This window comes from Semicossyphus pulcher, unplaced genomic scaffold, assembly GCF_022749685.1.
Source record: "Semicossyphus pulcher isolate SPU_LCO1_2020_fin unplaced genomic scaffold, fSemPul1.0.p SCAF_12, whole genome shotgun sequence".
NCBI lineage: Eukaryota > Metazoa > Chordata > Actinopteri > Labriformes > Labridae > Semicossyphus > Semicossyphus pulcher.
The window spans coordinates 2,407,789-2,429,532 of record NW_027211626.1 but is presented as its reverse complement, the minus strand read 5'-3'; the positions used below and the strand labels follow the sequence as shown (position 1 = coordinate 2,429,532).

At 41.2% G+C, this 21,744-nt stretch overlaps 1 protein-coding gene across 3 annotated transcripts; it reads right to left on the bottom strand.

The window, feature by feature from the left end:
- Positions 1–2,223: 2,223 nt before the first annotated feature.
- Positions 2,224–20,290, bottom strand: rrbp1a (ribosome binding protein 1a). 3 transcript variants are annotated; one of them, XM_069658988.1, is made up of 27 exons: positions 20,116–20,290; positions 16,021–17,008; positions 14,473–14,627; positions 14,264–14,386; positions 13,075–13,227; positions 12,822–12,940; positions 12,541–12,694; positions 10,989–11,127; positions 10,656–10,837; positions 10,524–10,561; positions 9,364–9,439; positions 9,208–9,245; positions 9,032–9,113; positions 8,906–8,946; positions 8,740–8,818; positions 8,559–8,651; positions 7,738–7,824; positions 7,565–7,654; positions 7,377–7,469; positions 7,238–7,288; positions 7,063–7,143; positions 5,440–5,523; positions 5,111–5,188; positions 4,405–4,488; positions 4,211–4,309; positions 2,808–2,951; positions 2,224–2,734 (listed from the first exon to the last, which is right to left on the bottom strand). In XM_069658988.1, the coding sequence occupies exons 2-27, from the start codon at positions 16,988–16,990 to the stop codon at positions 2,696–2,698; spliced, it is 3,372 nt and encodes a 1,123-aa protein (XP_069515089.1). In that variant the 5' UTR covers positions 16,991–17,008; positions 20,116–20,290; the 3' UTR covers positions 2,224–2,695. The 3 variants fall into 3 exon arrangements, with proteins under 3 accessions (XP_069515089.1, XP_069515090.1, XP_069515092.1); XM_069658989.1 differs by having other exon boundaries at positions 8,559–8,648; XM_069658991.1 differs by lacking the exon at positions 5,111–5,188.
- Positions 20,291–21,744: the final 1,454 nt, after the last annotated feature.

Genomic DNA, 21,744 nt, shown 5'->3' with positions numbered 1-21,744 from the left:
TTGTGTTGTTTTTTCTTTTCCCCCTTTTAAAGGAAGGAAGTTTGACTTGACTAGTAAAAAGAGACTGTGTCCTGATTCTCTGAGGAATTGGGAAGTTCTGGCTTTATCCTGGTTGTATAGTTTTATCTTATATTACTTAATCATTTAGATTAGTACCAATATTTAGCCCTCTGATTGTGTTTAATTATTAGACCCTTTCAAATACCAAGTATTGATGGCTGCTATAATTATCAGGTAACTCTAGGTTCGTCCTAACACCTGGATGTAAACCACAAGGAGTTTCCTTCCCTGCAGGAAACCCTCCTGCTTTAGGCTACTTCAACTTTGATTCAAAGTTCTCAGATAACACAGCAGGTAGCACTTAATATGTAGAGCTAGACGGTAGTTAGCTTAGCTTAGCATAAAGACTGGGAAAGGGGGAAAATAAGGCTAACCTGGCGAAGTGAAGAATCCACGAGATTACTGGTATCCACCATGATATAATCCACATACCAAATTATTAAAATTACCAAAATATTTTTACACTTGGGACTTACAGATTTTTTAGAAAAACATTACACTACCTGTTAATGAGTGAATGTCCAACTATTCCTTTAAGGTTTGATTCCAAAGTGAACAAAATTATCAATCCATTGTCATTTTGGAATTGATTGTGTTTTAATCAGATTTTTTTTGTATATTGTGCTTCGTTGAATATTCTCACCCCCCTTAACTGTTTTGTTGATCATAAATAGCTTTGAGAAAATCTTCTACACGCATTTCACTATAAAATTATAATTTAGCCTACAGCTGAATGAGATGTCCTCACATTTGTGCAAAACCCGGAAGCCATTTGAACATTCGTAGGGACTAGTAAACAGGCTCTGAGCCTGCATTCACGTCCTGTCGGAATAATCGTAAAAATGAGTTTCCCACTGGGAAAAGTTCACTCCCTTAAATCATAACTCAGAAAGTCGGAGAAAGTACTGCTGCACGGCTTGCCGAGTTGAGTTGATAGACCTTGACGTCAAATGACGCTGAAAAACGGTGGACCAAAGTTACAATTGGCTTGATTGTCAAAAACGTTTAGTCACTTAGAGCGACTTTATGTTTTTGGCTCATGAGTTAATTTTAATATGGTATTAGGTTGTAACCGTTAGTTGCTGTCCACGTGGAGCGGCTCATTTTCGTTCCGGGCAATAAAATAGAAAATAAAGTCGTCTTTTTCTAAGGTAAGTGTTGTTACCACATTAGGATTTAAAGCTCGTCAACACACTGAAGGCGGCAGAGTGACAAATGCGGAAAAACATGTCGGCACCCTGACTAAAGGAGGAAGTCGTTCCCGCCGTTCGCGCGCATCCCCTTCCGTATCAAACCAGCACCGTTAATTTTCTACATTCCATGTGCATTAAATCGGAGTGTGTCTGCTACCTTACGGGTATAGTTAAATAAAGCTACCGCAATTAAAAATCGGAATAAAATTAAGCTCAAATGTATGTTTTCATCCGCAGACCCACCCTCCTATCTTTCAGTTACTCAGTACTGTGGGTGTGTTGGGGGCGGGGTGTCATAGACAAGAGAAATACGACCATACATGGCTGTTTAAATGCCGGCAAACGAACTCCCCCTCGTTGAATACTTCCTCGTCAAACTTTTTGTCTTCTTGGCAAATTTCACATCTGTAAAACCAGACCAATATAACCACACCAAGCATCTTCTTGTATTAAAATTCAACATCTTCTTGAATAAAAATAAGAAAAAAGCTATCAAGACATGTTTAATATAAAATTCTCTTTTAGATGATCAAATTTTCCGTCATGTTTAAAAGTATAATCAAGAACCCGGATCATCTAACGAGTGTGCTATGGTGGGAATTTTTAACCTCCATTTTGTTGTGTGATGATGAACTGTGAGGATGTGGTAACACTTCCTGTCAGAAACCTAATGTGTTCTTTACACAGCAGTTGTGAAACAGCTCTTCACCCTTACTGGATGGTTAAATTCTACTCAGAATATTTTCTTTTTAATCCTGAGCCAACGGTGTTAACCTTTTAGTGCGATGAAGCAGATGTACAGCGCACATATTTGCAGATTTGCTGTTTGGTTCTCATCTGATGTGAAACTATGTCAAAATAAAAACGTGGTTAGATTAGCCAACTTTAACTTTGCTTCCTGCTTGCCTTAACTGCCCCTTACTTTAGCAACTGCAACACAGAAACTGAACAGGAAATACATAGAGCTACACTGTAGTTTATTCATTCATACAAATCTGATGCATGTTATTGGCAGCCAGCTACAGAGGAAAGCAGGCCCTAAAAGGTAATGACACATTGAACCATAAAATGTTCCCATCATTCAACCACATAGAAAAGACATACAAAGTAATTGCACAGGTTGATGTACGTTTGACGCACAATCGGTTTCCCTTTTTAACACTGAACTATGGGGAAATGTTTGGAATATAAGGCAGGGGGATAAATAACTTCTGACATAGCCAGAATCGATGATGGAATGTGGGTTTCAATAAAGATTGTAGCAGGATTCACTCCTCTAATCTTACTTTGAAATATTCATTATATCAAACATTTGATTCCTACAGTTGCAACAAATGCAATCACCTACAGTACAAGAAAGAAATAGTTTTGGAATGCATAACTATGGTAATCATAAGGCATATTTGGCAGTTTTTTTTGTAGTGTCTGCGATGAACTTCCTCTCAGACGGACGTTCCTTCCTTCAGTTCCACGTATTCTCCCTTAAAACCAGATACAAGAAATAGATTAATTTAAGAAAAATTGGAGTATTTTAATGAGTGTGTGCGTTGTTACCTTTCCATCCAGGTGCTCCTGTAGAGTTCTCACTGTGTCTCTCTCTTTGGTCAGCTGCTCCTGAGTGGCTTTGAGAAGCTGCTGGAGCTTGGTGGCCGCCTGGCCGAGGTCTTTGGACAGCTTCTTCTCCTTCTCCAGGCGCTCCTAATCCGATAACAGAGACAAGCATTACTTCAAAAGCACAAATTAGATTCAATGTGGAGACGCAAAGTGTTCAATATTATATAAAGACATAAAATAAATGTTAATCAGAAGAAATAAAAGCCACATGTGGTCACATTAAAATTGTTTTACTTCATCTTGCTTCTTTTCACAAAAAGGGTTTATTGAAGGTTATTTTAACTTCATTACAGCACCATTTTATTGTTTTTAATCAAACTACTTTTCCTTTTTTAATGTTTTGGGGTCTTAAACATTATTTAGTAACATAAATATGAGGTGTTTAAAAACTATTTTAACTGTCTGTGAGGCAAAGAGGTGCTGTTCTTGTAGCCACCGACAGCAGGTGACTGTCTTGTATTCGTAGCAAGATAAGTTAGTCGTCTTTCTACTGTTCTGTATGTGAATCTGTCCTGATTGTGTGATTGTGTGTCCCATATTGTGAATTGCCGTATGTCTTATTCATAAATGCATCAGTCAAATCATTGCACTTGTTTTTCAGCTGCTTCATTGCACAAAAAGCAAAACAGGAGCAGTCAGGCTGAGCTGCTTCAGAGTTATAGGATGTTGTACTAAGTTTAATAAGGTTGCTGAGGTTCCCCCACTTTACAAGCAAATACCTTCTACATATATTGTATTTAGCTGCATTTTCAGCTGCATTGTAGGAGCCATAATGTGCTTCATGCCTACATTGATCATCATTTGTCCTGTCGCACTCCTTTTATGGTTTAATCACTCTGGTAATTGAAACCTTGGAGTGGTTTCACCTTTTATTTACCTGGGGTTTTAGTCAAAAACGGTGAGTTAGGCTCAGACATTTTCTTTTGACCGTCATGCCACGTTACATTTTGCTTTTTGTATTATTAAGAGGTCGTCAGTTTAGTTTAATGAACAGTTTAACTCACCTGGACATTTGGATTATTTTTTGTGTACGGACACGTCACAGTAACGATTCCACTTAGCCTCTTAGCAGCACTTTACCATCATAGTCGCTGCAATATACATTATTGAGTGTTTGCTTTGTCAGCTATGAAGACCAGAGCGGTAATACGAGGGGGTCCTTGGGAAATGTTCTCCCCTGTAAGGGGTCCCTGGCCCCAAAAAAGTTTGAGAACCCCTGATCTAGTGGACATTTTTTTTCATTTAACGAGCATAAAGTTTCTCTGGATGTCAATAATTTCATAATTATTTTATAAAAGATAAAGGTTAAACTGTTGCATTCTGGTTGTCGTTTGTTTGCTCACCTTGAGCTGAGAGACATCTTCCGTTTCAGCTTGTGGTGACTCGGCAGAATCCTTTAGAAGATCCAGCTGTGCCTGAAGATCTATTAAAGTCTTCTGGGCCTGGGAGTTGACAACACAAACACACAAACACTTATGTGATCCACTGAGGGTTTATTAGTCACCATCCTGCAACTAAACAAGCACATCAATCCTACCTGCTCAAACTCTCCAGAAAGCTGCTGTCTCTGAGCTTCCTCCCCATGCAGCTTCTCTGTCGTCTGACTCAGCTCGTTCTGGACCTGATGGCAGACATAAACGCACAATAAGCACACACAAATTGCTACACATTACCAAGTGTATGCAAACTATCCTGTGCCAAAGCAGCAGCAGCAGCAGCAGCTGCAGCACTACACACCCACACACAAAAAGCTGCTCGACCTGTGTGCTGTTAGTTTTTCTCTCGGATTTTTCAGGCGAAAGTTAAACACAAAATTTCTGCTGCTGTTCAGATTCGTACAAACAAATATCTGAAAACAAAGGAGGGTTAAGTGAGCATGCCGAAAAAACAGGTGAGGAAGAGCAGAGGTTAGAGTCACGTCCACTCAGTCAGTGCAAACAGTGGTTAGCGTAAACAGCGGCTGTGTCAGAGGAGTACTGGAAAGACTGGAAATACAGCTCTGGTTTACATGCGTCAGGTGTTACCCAGTATCCGTGTACTGTGGCAACATCCGTGATTTAGGACAAGGGTTTGACTACGTGTTGAGCCAAATCACAAAGAAGGTGTGTACACAAATTATCCAATTATTTTTTTTTAGTGATTTTTTATTTAAATAATATCAGGCTCATTTCAGAGGTTCCCAGTCAGCGTCCAGTACTCTCCCACGGGAAGTGAAGGGTGCTCTGTGACCTTTGCACCCTGACCTGACTGTGTTGGGCCTCAGCTGGGCCATTCTGCTCTCGCTGAGCCCTCATCGTGATCTCGCCCAGCTGCTCTCTGACCTGAAAACAGGAAGCTGCGCTGGTAAATGGTTACATAACTTTATCCCATTTGTGACACACAACACCTCACCCTACCGGTTGTGTAGGTTTAGAAGGGATTTCCATAAAGCCCTTGATAAGAGACATTGTATTTAATTACTTAATTATAATCTCTTGTATAATGTCTCCATCTCACCTCAGCTGCACGGGTATATGAATGAGTATGTACATATTATTGTCTTAAGGATGGGAGAGCAGGGTAATTCAGTCACCTGTGCAAGCTCCTCCTTGTGTGCCTGGACCTCCTTCTGGGCCGAATCCAGCTGGCTCTGACTCTCTGACAGCTGCAGCTTCAACTGAAAACAAAACACATCACATCAATGAAATGATGTCAGACAGGTTACCAGGTCGATACCTTTTAAATATTTCAATTGTTATTCTTGGATTTCATCAAAAACTCGACACACAAGGAAAGTCAAAAGTGTTGATACCGTGATATAGAGACGCACAATGAGTTTAAAATTATTCCCGATCAGGATTTTGTCTTTCCACAATTAAATAAACATGACTGACAATGATACAGACGTTTAAAATGCTCCGCATGTAGAAACCTCTGCTGCATATCAAACCAAGTGCTCCTTAACTAGCAGCCACTCCCCCAGGGGGCTTCACTTTTAGGGGAGCTGGCATGTCATGTGATGAGCGCCTACCTCGCAGCGGCAGTTTAGAGTGGAAGAGTAAACAACGGAGACGGTCGGAGTAACAAAAGTTAAATGTGTGGAACAGAATACGAAGAGGTGGTCGCCTGAAACGGCTCGTCATTGGTTGTTTGGAGGTTTAGGGCGAGTGATGTTAAGAAGAAACAATTATCAGCAGAGAGGTCATGAAACCTGCGTCTGCGCCGCAAAGCAACACGACTAACTTGTTGAAGCAGCTGAAAAAACAGCACAAAGTGCAGCATGATGAGTGTGTGAAGGCTGAGAGGAAGAACGAGCTGCTCCCCGTCCTCGTCCAGCATCAAGTCAGACATCCAGACCAGAAACGCTGTACAGCGCCACACCCTATTCACCCAACTCCCATATACCCCTCTCCCACTGAGACCCGCTTATAGATGCCAATTGTCTCTTTTTTGCCAGTGGAGTATCCTCCTGTCAGTCTCTTTTCTGCTGCGTCACCGTCTGATGTCACAAACCCGCCCGAAACAGGGTTAGTAAACAGTGAAGATATTACGGTGGTTAAGTCTTTATTGTGTCTATTACTCATTCAACTCATTCATTCTGTGTATCAAACACAGCGGCGACAATTCTGGAAGGATGTTCGAGCGGTGCTCGGACGGTGACGGGCGGAATTTGTAGCTGAAACAGCGGAGATTAGCATGTTGACCCAGGTTTTGTGTTCCCATCAATGCCGATCGGAGCCAAGGTGAGAATTACCCGGGTCAACTGCAGAGTCATTTGACCCGCATCTGAATGCCGATTGTAACGTTTCCCAATATTGAGCAATATTGATATTGATCAATATAATTGTTATCATTTTATACCGAGTATAGATCGCAAAAAGTCTTTACATCGATACGTGTTCTACAAGATTTCATTAAACAAAAAGACGGCTTGTTAATGACAATACTGAATTAATAAAGAGGTAAATTTGCCCTGAAATGCTGTCTGAATCAGGACATTCAACTCTAACCCAAACAGCCAAGAGTAAAGCCTAAAGTAGAACACACACAAAGGATGTTGTGCACATAGATTGTAATGAAACATTAATAAAAGCAAACACAAACAAAGAAAAAATGTTAATTTCACCTAAAATAAAGGAACTTGCACAAAAACAGCAAAAACAATGGCAGGTTCTGGCTCTGGTGTACAATGTATCGGTTTAAGCTGCTCATGTACCTGCTCTGTCTCCTCTGAGGTCCCCTGGTTGTCTGACTGCTTCTCCAGCTGGGCTTCCAGAAGCATCATCTGCTCCTTCAACTACAGAAAGAACCAAAATGAACAGTTTTATGAGGCAGCATGCACTTCTAACGTGCTAGATACCTCAAGGCGCAATTTAGACCTCAGTCCTCACCTGTTCTACACTTTGGTTTTCTGCTTCCAGTTTGCTGATCTTCTCCAAAGCCTGGTAATATAAGAGAGGGGTTTTAAATGTAAGGAAAGGACACCCATGTTCAAAATGTCTGTGATTTCCAGAAGGTATCTTAACTCACCACCCTCATCTGTTCCTCCGTGTCGGCCATCTTGGCCCTCCATACAAGCTCTTCTTCCTCCACACTCTTCTGCAGATGTTTCAACATTCCTTCCTGATGGAGAAGGGGAACCGGGATTAAATAAGCTTTAAAACTTACTAAATATTTAACAACATTATACATAAAATATATTTATAATTGTCACTTACAGTTTCAGCCAGTACTGTCCTGTACTGGTCACATTCGGCCTGCAGCGTGCCGTGGCTCTCTTCAGCCTCCTTCAGTTTCTCCAGCAACTCCTGAAACAAAAATACAGATCAGTACTTCTTCTGCTGGGCGATTATATAAATAGTGATAAAAAAAGTATTTAATTGTGACTTACAGGCGACGCTGTGCTCGGCTGAGACTCCTGGCTCTGCTGGCTGAGCGCCTCCTGAGCTTTCTGTGTGAACACTTGTAACCAGTCGGACTAAGTGAGGAGAGAGAAGCAGAAATAAATGATTATCTTACAAAATAATGGACAGAAAAAAAGATCAGGCTGTGTCAGGATTGTTCTGGGATTAAATCTACTGGAAGAAAAACTGAGTTACGATGGAAAAAGTTAGAAAAATAAAGATTGTCTTGGCTTTTTTGCCTTTCTAAAGCAGCCTTTATTCGATTGGACAGCTGAAGAGGGGCGGGAAATGTGGGGTGTAGAGAGTTGGGGGGGATGACATGCACCAAATGATCGGCAGACTGCAAGTCGAAACCTGGCCGGTGCGTCGAGGACTGTTGCCTCTGTGCATGGGGCGCCTGCTCTACCAACTGAGCCAAACTAGCGCCCCACAAGACGCACTTTTAATGCAGTTATTTTCATCTAAAAAGCGGGCTGCGTCCTATATACCGGTGCGACCATTATACCAGTATAAAATGCAGAGAGATGTATAATATAACTATAATCTAGCTAAAGCTTTGTCCCGGACATGCGCCGCATTGATCGCCAGTGCAGCCACATATTGGGTTCATGTGATGCATAAAATCTTTGCAATCGTAAACTTAACATTTCATTTAAGACTGTTTGATAAACTTCAGAAATGATGGTTTGAGTGTATCAACTTATATAGAAGAACAGCTTTGTTGTAACTTCCCCGGTTCTCTAGTAAACATGTAAGGGACATACACAAAATGAAGTGTAAATTCTCCTGTAACATCATCTTTTCCTACCTGTTCTGTCTCTACGGGTATCTGTGGGAAGAGCGTCTGAAGACTTTCTTTGGTTTGGGTTTGTAAAGCTGTCAGTTCGGCCACAGAGTTCTGCTAAAAGAATGAATGACACAAACAGGAAGGTGATTAAGAACAAAGCATCCCCAATAGATAAGCTACAAGTGTGTGGAGAGAGACTTACTGCATCACTGGTCGACTTCTCTCTCGCTTCTCTCAGCTCCTCTTGTAGGGATGTGACAAGGGCATCCTTCTCAGTCAGACTTCACAAAGAAAAACAAAACAGAGATCAATAACAGACCTTACAATAAGTCCAACTTCCCTTTTTCATACTTCCTTTGCTCATGTACCTGGTCTGTAGTAGTATGAGCTCTGCTGAGCTTTCTGGCTGCTGAAAAACAGAGTGAAAAGTCAAATGAGTCGCTGAGATAATGTCAAGCAGTAGAATCATGCGACACATGGAAAGTTGCACTTACAGGTGTGCTGGTAATATGTGACATCTCTTCTTTGAGGTTCTTAAGTTCATCCTGAAGTGTTGCGATGAGGCTGGCGTCCTCACTTAGGAAAGGGACAATTTGGAAACAATAAATAAGCAGAGAACAAACAAAGTGTTTAAGATATGTATGATAAGAGTCAAAGAGATGCAAAATACCTCTTATTTCTTTGCTCTAGTTCAACAATAGTGTTCTCCTGCAAGAAAAGCAGATACATAGTATTAGCACCACAGCTCACAACTTAAAAAAAAAGGTAGAATAAGTTGCAGAATAATCGACGAGTATTTGCTACAAGAGATGATTGCAACACTTACGGCAGCTTCCTGCTTCGTCTGCAGCTCTTTCAGGTCATCTTGAAGTTTGCTCAACTGGTCGTCTCTCTCCTGAAGGCTGCAGAGAAGGGAGAGCACTTTAAGTAACCAAGTGCAACAACTCTGGATCTTTTATGACAAAAGGTGGGATGTAATAAACTACACATACTTTGTTAGTGTAAGAAGAGTTTTCAAGTGTCTCTTCTCTACTCGAGTAATAATTTTCTGACAACTTTTACTCCCGTTTTATTTATTTATTTATTTTAAAGACTTTTTTTTTGGCTTTTGCCTTTATTTGATAGAGCAGCTGATGAGAGACAGGAAGTGTGGAGAGGAGAGAGTGGGGGATGACATGCAGCAAATGAGTCGAGCCTGCAATCAGTGCATCAAGGACTGTAGCCTCTATACATAGGGCGCCTGCTGTACTAACTGAGCTAACCAGAGCCCTTATATTTATATATGCAGATCATTATTATATTATTGGGCCTTTAATGCCTTTTTTATGGGTTGGACAGCGGATACAGGAGAAGAGAGAAAGGTGGACGACACGCGATTTTATTTTTTGTTTTGCCTCATTGTCCGTTCCTTTACAAACACCAAGACTGATTAACTTAAATAAGACAACAACATATAGAAAAGATGATTCCTTGTCGTAAACATCGGTGCAAATCACACCAGGCAGATACAACATGAAGAAAAAGAAGAGTAAAAGTTGTATTTAGACGAAACAGACACAGACGGAAACTAGACCATGGAGAAGAGGCGTCGAGGAATGTGATGTCAGCGACAGAGAGAACTTGTTGCCACATGGATGAAAGTGAACCAACATGGCCGACGACTCAGAAAAAAATTCAGAGCAGTTCGATATTTCCCATCCAACTGATTTACACACCAGAGCAAAGTTAATGTTCACTATATTCAGAATATTGTACTTTTATTTTTAGTTAGAACGTTTTAAGTATAATAGTCTCAAAATATGAGGTTAGCTTCAGTTAGCTTAGCACAGAAACAGAGCAGTCCTTCAGAGTGACACGTTTTATTTTATACTGTGCCTTTACTTTTAATAGGGTCTTTTTTATTTGTACATCTACTTAAGTGAAGAAAGTGTGTACTTTTGACACCTTGGGATGTTGACTCTGGAGAAAGGATGCTCAGACACTCACCTGAGCTTTAGCTGTTCCAGTTCTGCCGAGTTCACCTCCTAAATCAGACAGGACAAACATCATTAGGGTTGACTGTACGTGGCACAGTGTCTGGCCATTTCAATAAAGACACACGGACACTCCTTGTCCTACCTGATTGCTGTCTTCCTCTGTTTTGGCCTGACTAGCTTCCAGCAGTGTGTTGATGGAGGCCACCTGCTGTGTGAGCTGGCTTTTCTCTGCATGCGTCTCCTCCAGCTGGACTGTGAGGGCTTCCACCTGAGCAGAGTGCTCCTTGATCTCAGCCTCCAGTTTGCCAATGCACACCTGAAACTCTGCAGGGAGAAAGGCCACTATCAAAACACAGCACACACACCCTATTCTACGTTCAATTTTCATTGATTCAACCCCCGAAAACAAATTCCTTCAGCTCAGACAACAAAAAAGCCTCGACATCTGCTAAGCATTGAGGCCTTGTTCTCGGACCTGAGATTGTGCTGCTCTCCTCCTGGGCCTTATCCAAAGTTTCCTGCAGGCTGCTGTTTTTACTCTGTGTTGCTCTGAGCTCCTCGCACACCTCCTCCAGCCTCTTCTGTAACGCCTGCTCGCTCTCCGCCTGGCTGGCCTGGAGACAAAACAATCAAAGAGCGTCACCAACAGCAGGGGGCAGCAAAGAGTCACAAAATCCTGACATACTGCAGCGTTGATTCACAAGGCAGAAGCAGTGCTTGAGGACAGCGTTTCCACACATTCAGAAGCAGAAATGTGCTCGTGTACTTTAAAGAGCATGTGTGGTGGATTTGTGGAACGGTTTGAATCTGTAACTCTAATAAACCACAACCGTTATTCTGTTTATGAAATGGTGCAAAAAACATAATCAATAGGTATAGAGAAAAAGGAAATGTTATTGTGGGCACACACATATTTCAAAGAGGTAGCTTAACTCATGTGTGCATGCCTCCATATGGACTGATTGCCCAAGGCTATTGCATCACATCTTTAGAGACCCTGAACCATTTGGAGGGATGTTAGTAAATGATTAACCAACATGAACACGTCGACTGTCAGGAAGTGATGACTCACTCGCTCCACATCCCGTGTAATAGTTCAGACCAACAGCAGGCTATGAGTGAAAGACTGTGTAGGTTGATCGTGTATATAAAAGAGCAAATTTACAACAATGCACTGCATGTTCAACACTTAGTTCTGATACGAGTAAAAAGCATCGGACTGTTTCTGCTCTTTCACAGCCAGCTGCAGAGGGCTGCAAAGGAGAGGTGCTTGGACACGCTCACATTCCAGCTGTTGCCGAGACGCATTTTCCCTGCAACCCCGTTATTGTATGGCTGCATTCCAGTCTAGCCCTGGGCTCTGTGATTACCAGGCAATTAAACTTCCCATAACATTAGAGGGCTAGCGGAGAGGCGGGAAAGGTCTCGGCTTGCAATTTTAGAGAGACTCTATAACTAACAGGCTGCTCAAACAAACAAAAACTGCATTTCTACTTTTAAAATCTCAAATATATCAGTTTCGTGCTCTTGAGAGCCACCCACCGGCGATAATCAGTAATTGTGGGAGCACACGGCTACGGCTGGCTCCCTTTTCATGGTTCTAAATCTTGCTTCATCTGACCGTAGAATTTGTTTCTCTTTCTTTGGATTTTAATTTATTTTCGAAGTTGTATCCGTAGCCATCCATCTTTTCTTTGGTTTGTTCCAGCCATAGTAGATAACGATTTCCTCGCAATGCTTACAGAAACCAGAAGTGCAGCCACTTAGCTCCGCCTACCCTCTCTGGCAGACCAACCACTGCTGGGTGATGGAAAACGCGTCACTAACTGGGCGCCGCTTGTGATTGTGTGCACCCAGTCCAGTGGGCCAATGAGTTACCTCATTTGGTGACAGATAATGACTTAACATTTATTTAAATGAAAAAGTTCGAGATTATCACCTAAGGAAAAAGGTAGAACAACTTAATTTCCTTGTTGAACGTAACTTATAACAGACATAATGTGTGGTGTCCGTCAGGCCGTGCTTACCTGCAGCAGGGAGAGCTGCTTCTCAGTAGCTGAGACCTTGGCCTCCAGGCCTTTCCTGATGTGCTCATCGGCAAGCAGACTTTCTGACTTCTCTCCAAGTTCTTTGGTTAACTTTGTGCATTCCTGACGCAGCTTGGCCAGCTCTGCATTTTGTCTGAGGAGGAGAGGGGAACAGATGGAGAGAAAGAGTGAGGAAACGCATCTCACAGCTCTGGTAATCTGTATTATGTGTTTTATTATAGATCACTGTGCCTCAAATACTCTAACTGGGGAGTACTCACTTGCTCTCAGCCTGACTGGTGGCTTGGTTGAGGGCGTCTCGGAGGATTGTGTTCTCCTGCTGTAGGCGGGCCAGCTGGGCGTTTGGGCCTTTTTCCAGCTGGTCCTGCAGGCTGAGGACCTGAAAGGAAAATATTTATAATGTATTTTCACATCTAAGCAGCAGCCATATCACTTAGAAAGCAACTTAAATGTAACTTATCAGAATTATAGTTGTATAATTAAATAATTTTATAGTGGGGTATGAGAGCTGACCTTTGCATTGAGCGCCTGAGTCTGGGCTACATGGTCCTGGTAACTGGCCTGCATGCGAGCCTGCAGAGCGATCATTTCTTGCTCCCTCTTACTCAGCTGGGAGCTCAGTCTCGTCTCCACACCGGCCACCTTGGACTTTTCAGCAGACAGCTCCTAAAAACAGTCAGAGAGAAGATTCAGACTCTGTAATGTTACCATGAAACTTTGCGAGCACTGTATGTTTCTTAAAGGATGTGTCCTGTGTATGTTGGCCATCATATAAACTTTCCTCTAGTGCCACCTTCAGGACAAAAAGGTGAAGAAGAATCCAAATGAAAAGGTTAGTACACGTTCATGTTCAGAGTTAACCCCTCTGAGTTACATAATAACATAACTTTTTCCTCTGCTGCCACCTAAAGGACAAACTGAACAGCAGAGATTTTCTTTTAAATTATGATTATATATGTTTTTGTAAGCTGCGTTTCTTTAGCAGGAACTTTTAGAAGGGACTTTGGGAGATATCGTTTCACCACAGGGATCCAGGTCTTTATTTTACCTAACAGAAAACTCTAAAGCACTTTTTAAAAGTAGCTTTGTGGGATGCACAAAAACCGCAGCCATGGCAACAAAAGCAAACAGGGAGCATCAAGTAACATGTACAGCCCATGTTCACGCCATCCCCGTAATCGTTGCTCTCCACGCACTATAGGAGCAAAACTGTGCAATCTATGATTATATATCGTCATGTGGGGGTCTCTCACATTTTAAACATCTGTTAAGATTTGAAAAACATTTTAGTGTGGGCCAGGCATTAGAGGAAGGAGTGGCTGTCAATGTAACCGTTTCAACCTGTAAGAAAGAGTGCGTTGGGTAAAATAGGAAACGGTCCGAATGCTGATTTGCAGTGATATGTTAATAATGGCATTAACGTAACACTATGTAAACATGTGTAAAAAAGGTGTGGCTTTTCAAATGTCAGCGAGATAATTTGCCTAATCTTTAGATCTTTAAACCTTTAATGGGCTGGAGGAACCTTTCAGTCCCTTGAAATGCAACTCCTGGGAATAAAAGTCCCTGGTACTTCTGGTTGAGATGCACTTTTAGGGTCTTACAGGGCTCTCAGGATGGATATAGACCAGATGTTGTGGTGCGGCAGGAAATTGGCACCATCTGTGGCCTTACTGACCTCAGAGATGCTCGTAAGTCTAACCTTGGTGAGTTCTCTGAGGCGGTTCTTTGCTGCAGACGCATCCTCCTGTTCCGTCGCCAGCTGTTTGTCCTTCTCCTCCAGCTGCTTCTTCAGTACGGCCACCGGGTCTCCTTTCTGAGTAGCCTGTAAAATACATACACAAAAGGGCTTAAAAATTAGAGTTGCTGTACACTTTGATGCGTTTATCCATCATTGACTGTATCTCATACCTTGTGCCAGGTGTCCTGAATGATGCCGACCTTCTCAGAGAGGATCTCGATGAGCCTATGGGCCTCTCCCTCGCTGAACACCATGCTACTGATGGTGGACACCAGAGCCTTGTAGGGCAGGTACAGAGGGGCGTCAGCAGAGTCCACAGCTGCCACTACAGCGGGAGAATCAGAACATTTCAATACAACACAGATGCACAAGAGAAATATAGATTATTTCATGTTTTAAATTATAAAGAAAAGGTTGGTTTCAGAGCTCATTAGGCTGCCACAGTGAAGTCAGAATTCCCACACAGATTCAGGAAAAGGACAAGGTTGCGACTTGTCCTCTGGGTCTGGGTATCTGGCCAGCATCGGGTGGTAAAATGATGGGGCAGTGTGGCACCAGGCGGAGACAAGCCTCAGGCAAAGAAAACCCCCACCCCCACTCGCTGCCCATTGTCAGGGCACTGAGAGCCTTTGTCAGCTAACAAAACAGGGCAGTGGTGTTTGGACAAGCTGGCGTGCTCTATGCCCTCCAGAGCTGAGTGCTAGACGTTACCTACAACTGCCACTGGCACTGTTTTCAACGGATACACAGCCAGAAGTTCATCAGCACTGACAGGGAATTACTGCTTTAGATTGTGAGTGAAAGTTTGTACGACTCCACTGTGAAGACAGGCCCCAAACTCTACCTCTAAACATTTAACACTGAAGTACTGAATGTGTGAAATGAAGTGTAATGACTGATATACCTACAAGTTTACCGTTAAGTTTGTTTTCTTTTACATCAAATGTGTTATTTATTTTTTAGGGAAAGCAGCCCTGTGTTTTTGCTTTTATTCAGAATTTGTCTCTTGTGCGTTTGCTTTTACTCCATAAAGCACTTTGGCTATAACATAAAACTACTCAAATAAAATACTTGCCCAATTCAAAGAAGGAGGCTAATCTAAACAATGATGGTTTGACTGTAAAAACTTAGCATTTAACTACAGTGACTTTTGATATGCAAAGGAGGTTATGTAGGTAAGCGTAGTTTGCAAGCACTTGGAGATGCAAGATCCTAAGTAAACATCCAACTCTACAGCACTCCTGTCCGACTATGCTCCCCTGCAATGAGCGGCTCAGCAGGGGAGGACATCTTGCTGCAAGACCAAAAGTAAAAATAAACTTTTGTTTACTTATTTTCCTAAAATGCCTCTTATATAAAGTACAGGAATATTGACATTTGTCATGGAAAAAGCTCACAAGCACCTAATGACACTGTGGTACTTTTGTATTAGTGGCCACATTTATAATTGCATGTATGCCATACCCTTCAGAGACTTGGACCAGCACACAACAGCTTATATTCCTATATTAAGTCCTTAGAGCTACAACTCTTATTCGTTTCCCAAACTAACATTTAAAAATAAAATTAGATAAAATACAAAAAATGTTTCAGCTGCAGAATGACCACGTATCCCTTGAGAATTAGACCCTGTATCTCAGTGTTTTTACCTGTTCAATTACAGGATAAATAAAAACTAAAAAATAGTGGGCAGATGTCTCTAACACATATCTGCTTACCAGGCTCAGCCTTTTTCTTGGAGGCCTTCTTCTTGGACTCTTGTGCTTTTCCTCCAGCAGCAGGCGCCGGCTGAGATCCGACCGGGGGCACTGCCAGCACCGGGACTTCTTTAGTGACGGCCTCCAGAACCGGAGCGGTCTTGGATTGAGCTGGAGAGGACTTGGCGGGGGCTGCAGCGGACTTGGCGGGGGCTGCAGCGGACTTGGCGGGGGCTGCAGCGGACTTGGCTGGTGCTGGGGCAGACTTGGCTGGTGCAGGAGCAGATTTCGCTGATGCAGGGGCCGGAGCAGACTTAGTTGATGCAGGAGCAGACTTAGTTGATGCAGGGGCAGCCTTGGCTGGGGCAGGGGCAGCCTTGGCTGGGGCAGATGCAGAGGATGTGGCGGGTGCTTTGGTCGGGGCAGACACAGGGGCCTGGGTTGATGCAGGAGCTGCAGAGGATTTGACTGGTGCAGGAGCTGGTTGGCTGGAGGCTGGCTCCACCTTGGCCACCTTCTTCTTCTTTTTCTCTTTAGGTGAGGGTGCAGGTGAGGGATCCGCAAGCGCAGGACTTGGTTCAGCAGCAGTCTTGACCTCGGTGACTGGGGCTGCAGTTGGTTTCACCTCAATGGAAGTGACCGGCTCGGGAACTGGAGCCGGGGCAGCAGCAACAACCGGGGCAGCAGCAGCCTCAATGACTGCTTCAGCTTCAGCTTCCTCTGGAAGTTTTTCAGGCTCTGGGATCTTTCCATTGGGCTTCTCTTCTTTCTTCTTTCCACGGCTTTTCTTCTCAGATACTTTGTCCTTCTTCTTTTTGTCAGAGCGAGAAGGCTGTATCTTGCCCAGCTCTCTGCGTTGTTTAGCCAGGGCCTCTTCATAAGAGGTCTCCTTCATGGAGAAGGTGGAAACAAGAGCAATCCCGAGAGCAGAGATCACCATGAATCCACCAAACACCACTATCCCAAGGGTCTGGGGGTCGTAGATATCCATTGTTCAGTTTAAGATGACCTGAAAAAGAGAGTGGTAGAAATGTCAACACGGTTTACAATTACAAAGATGATTTATCTCGAAAATAAAGAGCTTACCATAGACCACCAAATACCAGAAAAGGAAGAAGGTAATATACTAATTCATAAGTAACCAAAAACTAAAATATGAGCCACAATAATTCTCTGTGCATTGAAAAGGTGTAACAGAACAGCTGTATGCAATGAATATGGAGAAGAGCCACAGCCTATTCCTTCAACGGCCTCAAGGTGTCACCGTTTCATCCATAAACTTTTGCCTTGAGGCGTCATACCTACTGCAGGGAGGGCAAACCTTATCAGCAAACTGGTTGCTTTAAACCCACCTAACGTATAGCCTTACACGTAAGCTAAAACATGTGTTCATACAGCTCATATTCACCATCATGAATAACTGACTGCTTAAGTCAAACACTGAGCAGCTATATAAACTTCAAAGTAAATAATGCAATCAAATATCAGACAGCATCGGGTACGGAACGTCCCTCCCTCAAAACATACAATAAAGGCAAATCTCTTGGAGACATGGTTTTCAACTTCGAATGTATTATTCACAGTAGTTGTAAAAATGTCTTATTAAAATGTTTTAATGTCTTTGCACATTAAATTACCACTGTAAATCATGAAAAACATTTCTGGAAGGGAACTCAAATGACTGAAATATATCCATTCGTGTGTGAGGAGTAGGCATTAAAGTAAATGAAAAGATTTTGTGTAAAAAGGGGAGAGAAAAAGCCACCCACCTACTGTGTTAAACAAATCTTACAACAGAAACCCGAGTCATGGAGGCAAAAGGGCTTACAAACAAAAAGTAGGTAAAGTACACAAAGCTAACAGCAACTGCCAAACTGTTTCAGTAGTTGGCTCAAGTAAAGTGTTAATTTTCTGCACTGTTTAAAAAACCCATCCCTTAAAGTGTCTTTCAACTATCCCTTTAAGGCTCTAAAAGGCGCTTGTCACAAACCAGAAAGTAGAGCCTGCAGGGAAGAAAAGTTGGCTCACAGTAAAATGCAGCTTTGAGATACTAAAACCCATTTCTTTTATTTGATCTTGCAGCGCTATCAGTTCATATTACGGACAGGGTCGTTTTTGTATCAGAAAATGCATAAATGCAAAACAATGTTGGGCTCTTAAAGGAAACTGCTGAGCAACTTCAGAATAATCAAAACAGAGTCCAGAGTCCTTGTTCATTGCAGGGTCTAAAAGCTGGAAGTCGAAGGGAAAAGTTTGTACTGCTTCCTTATCTGTGATGTCACACGTCAGTGCATCTCCACTCAGATTAAAGTGAAAAAGAAAAAATATTTCCAACTTATTCAGAATATTTACTTTCTATATATAAATTATTTTTATTGCATTATTTTGTTTTTATATCGCATCTATTTTAATTAATTTATATAAATATCTATATAATTTATGATGATCAGCTTTCCTGTACTCTGTTGTGCACGTTTGTGGCGTATGTTTGTACATTTCTTCGTTAAATAAAGTTTTTTTTACTTATCTGGCAAAGATGACTTCAAGAAAAGGGACTCAGGGGGACTCTGAAGATTGAATATAATCTCATAGTCCAGAAAAGATAGGACAATAAGATTAATACTTGCAAAGGTGTACAGTAACAAACTACATACCCATAAGTCTAAAACATTTTGCGTTTTTCCATGACCAATTGAACACCTACAGTGGGTGCGTTGACAAAAAGGTTTTCAAAATTATTTATTTTCATCTTATTTTATAAATTACATTTCTATATATACATTTTGTATTGCACTATTTTGATTTTATCCTATAGATTTTAATTAATAGCTTTTTCTAAAGTCTATATGCTTAAATTTGTTATTATAAGCTTTCACGACTCTGCTGTGTACTTGTTTGTACCTGATGTAATTTGTATATTTTCTTAATTAAATAAAGTTTGAAAAAAATTAAAAATAAATCAAAGACTTCAAAAAAAGGACTCCGGGGGAATCTGAAGACTGAATATAATCTCACAGTCCATAAGAGATAGGACGATAAGATTAATACTAGCAAAGGTGTACAGTAACAAACTACATACCCATAAGTCTAAAACATTTTGCGTTTTTTTGCATTTTGATTTTATCCTATAGATTTTAATTAATAGCTTTTTCTAAAGTCTATATGCTTAAATTTGTTATTATAAGCTTTCACAACTCTGTTGTGTACTTGTTTGTACCTGATGTAATTTGTATATTTTCTTAATTAAATATTTTATATTATAAATTAAAAATAAATCATAGACTTCAAAAAAAGGACTCCGGGGGAATCTGAAGACTGAATATAATCTCACAGTCCATAAGAGATAGGACGATAAGATTAATACTAGCAAAGGGATAACGGTTACAAACTATATACCCATTAACTCTGCTCAGCTTTTATTCATGACCAATTGAACACCTACAGTGGGTGCATTAGTCGTCAGCTAAAATGGAAAACTGTTTATTCCATTAAGCTGTGGAAGTAAAACACATATACATATATATATATATATTCAGTTTATATTTAAGAACAGTTCGACACTATTATTACTAGTCTTTAGACACTATGCGCAAATATTCGTACAATATTATACACTTTTTATCCATACTAATTACAAACGCATTGACTTCCAAAAACTTCTAAGATAGTTTATTCAATATGAAACTAACACGAAATATATCACTTTCACCGCATCTAAAAAAGGTCTATTATACATTAAGGACACGATATATCGTTAGCCATTTAAATATGCATTTAAACAAATAAAGAGCATTTTCCTGTGTTTACTTTAAGTGACAACTCATCCTTTTAACCATTACCTTCAAGCTAGCTTTTCAGCTAACACTTTCAATCAATGAACTTGGCTATCGTCCTGCACATTATGGTCCAAAGTGTCGGTTTACGTAACAAAACTGCGCTGTAAAAGCTAAAATAAAACTGCATACTAAAAAGCCAGAGAGGAAGAAAATCAAAAATAATCTTAGATAACTTTAATCATCCTTCTGTCTGTACTAGTAGTTAGCTCAGGAGTTAGCAGTAGATAGCATTTCAAGCTAGCTAACGCTGGCTCAATGAATAAAACAATTATTTGCTTACCTCGCTGGTGATGGAGCTACGTGTGCTTGATTTAAAGGGAATGGAGAGAGGTCGAAACGTTCAGAGTTGTAGATGAAGTGACTTTTGTGCAAAGCTAACTATTTACCCAGCTATCTAGCTCACTAGCTTTTTTCCAGTCCTGTCCCCCTCCTCACTCCGCTGGAGAATCCGTGGTCTGCTGTGAAGTCGTGGCACTTCGAGCTGGCTAGACGTGCTGGCCCCGTGCCCCAGATAGCTACCATAAATCCAAGCGGCTTCTGATTGGCTGGAGTGTGCTCAAGCCGGAAATGAGCATGTTGGGAATTTGAGTCTCAAGCATAAGGGTAGATTGGCGACGAATGCATTTCTCTGAATTACTCAGAGACTACTTAGTCTAGAACGACCAAATTCATAGATGTTAAACTTACACCTGTCTGCTAACTATCAATGCCATTTAAAGGTGATTAAGCATGTCACGTCTTTCACAGTATTTATTTTAATAAAATAATTCGGATGCTGCAACTGACAATTACCCCGGGGAAGACGCTAATAATTATGAATTTAACAAACTTCAATTACACATGTATTTATTCAACAAATCTCTACATCAGTCAGTAAATACACTCTACTCTACATAAAAAGACTAATTTAGTCGGTACATTTTTACTCAAACAAAAGTGGTTTGTTTGCAATACAAAGAGTAGTCAAATGAAATGCTGATGTGAATCTTTTTGACCAGTTTTTTCATACAAATTTCCTTAGAATTCAGTCTGACGTTTGGTATATGAGGAAAGCTTGGTATAGTTCTTTGGGTTTTGACTCTAGACTCACTTGGTTGGCTGCACAGCATTTTATCTCTGCTGCACAAAAACACTGATAGTTTAAAAACTTTATGCCGTCGCAAAGTAGTCTATGTCTTGTTCGAGCTTAAATATGCTGAAAAGTCACTTCCAGGTTGCAGGATAACATTGTTTGCAGTTGTGACGTCAAGCTTCAACAGGCTTTCTTTTAAGGTTTGTTTACCACACCTTCAGTTATTTCAACGCCCAAGAAAACTTGCACAGTGAGATTACAATGATGAAGGATGAATGTGATTATGTGTGAGTCGTGTGGATAACTATTAGAGAAACATGCTGCTCTTCTGTACTAAAAATAGAACATTTCTCTGTCCACACCCTGGGTCACTGATCTGAAAATTGCTTTTACAGGAATCCTTGAGACAACCTCTCCTCAAACTGCTGAATGAAATGGTTTGTTAAGTGGACGCACTTGTTGCTCAGGTCTGGTCACAGATTGTCCTCGTCAGCAATCAACAAATGGTACTGAAAAAAAACATTGTTCACCTCATAATTGAACTTGCAGTCCAAAGCGCCTGTGTTAGTTATAGGTGTAAACATCACAGACTGTATAAAAGATACACGGCATGACAGCTCCCCAAAAGAGAAGCCAAATAATCTCTATCCTCCCTGCTGACTGGCTGCAGTATAGGTCATAAAGCCCACCTCCTCCATGTTGACAGATGGGACATGGGTCAAACTATAAAATCAAAATACACGCCAAATAACTTTTTCTCAAACATGGTTTCTGTCATTATAGTTAGTTCTTATCATGCTGATTTATGTCCAAGTGTTAATTTTTCTGACAAGTTTA

Excerpts from the sequence above, each read along its gene's own strand:
- rrbp1a (XM_069658988.1), bottom strand. The coding sequence starts at position 16,990 with ATGGATATCTACGACCCCCAGACCCTTGGGATAGTGGTGTTTGGTGGA. Across the intron at positions 8,819-8,905 it reads CTCATACTACTACAGACCAG|TCTGACTGAGAAGGATGCCC; the intron begins GTACATGAGCAA and ends TTCTTTGTGAAG. Across the intron at positions 7,655-7,737 it reads AGCCGAGCACAGCGTCGCCT|GAGTTGCTGGAGAAACTGAA; the intron begins GTAAGTCACAAT and ends TTTTTGTTTCAG.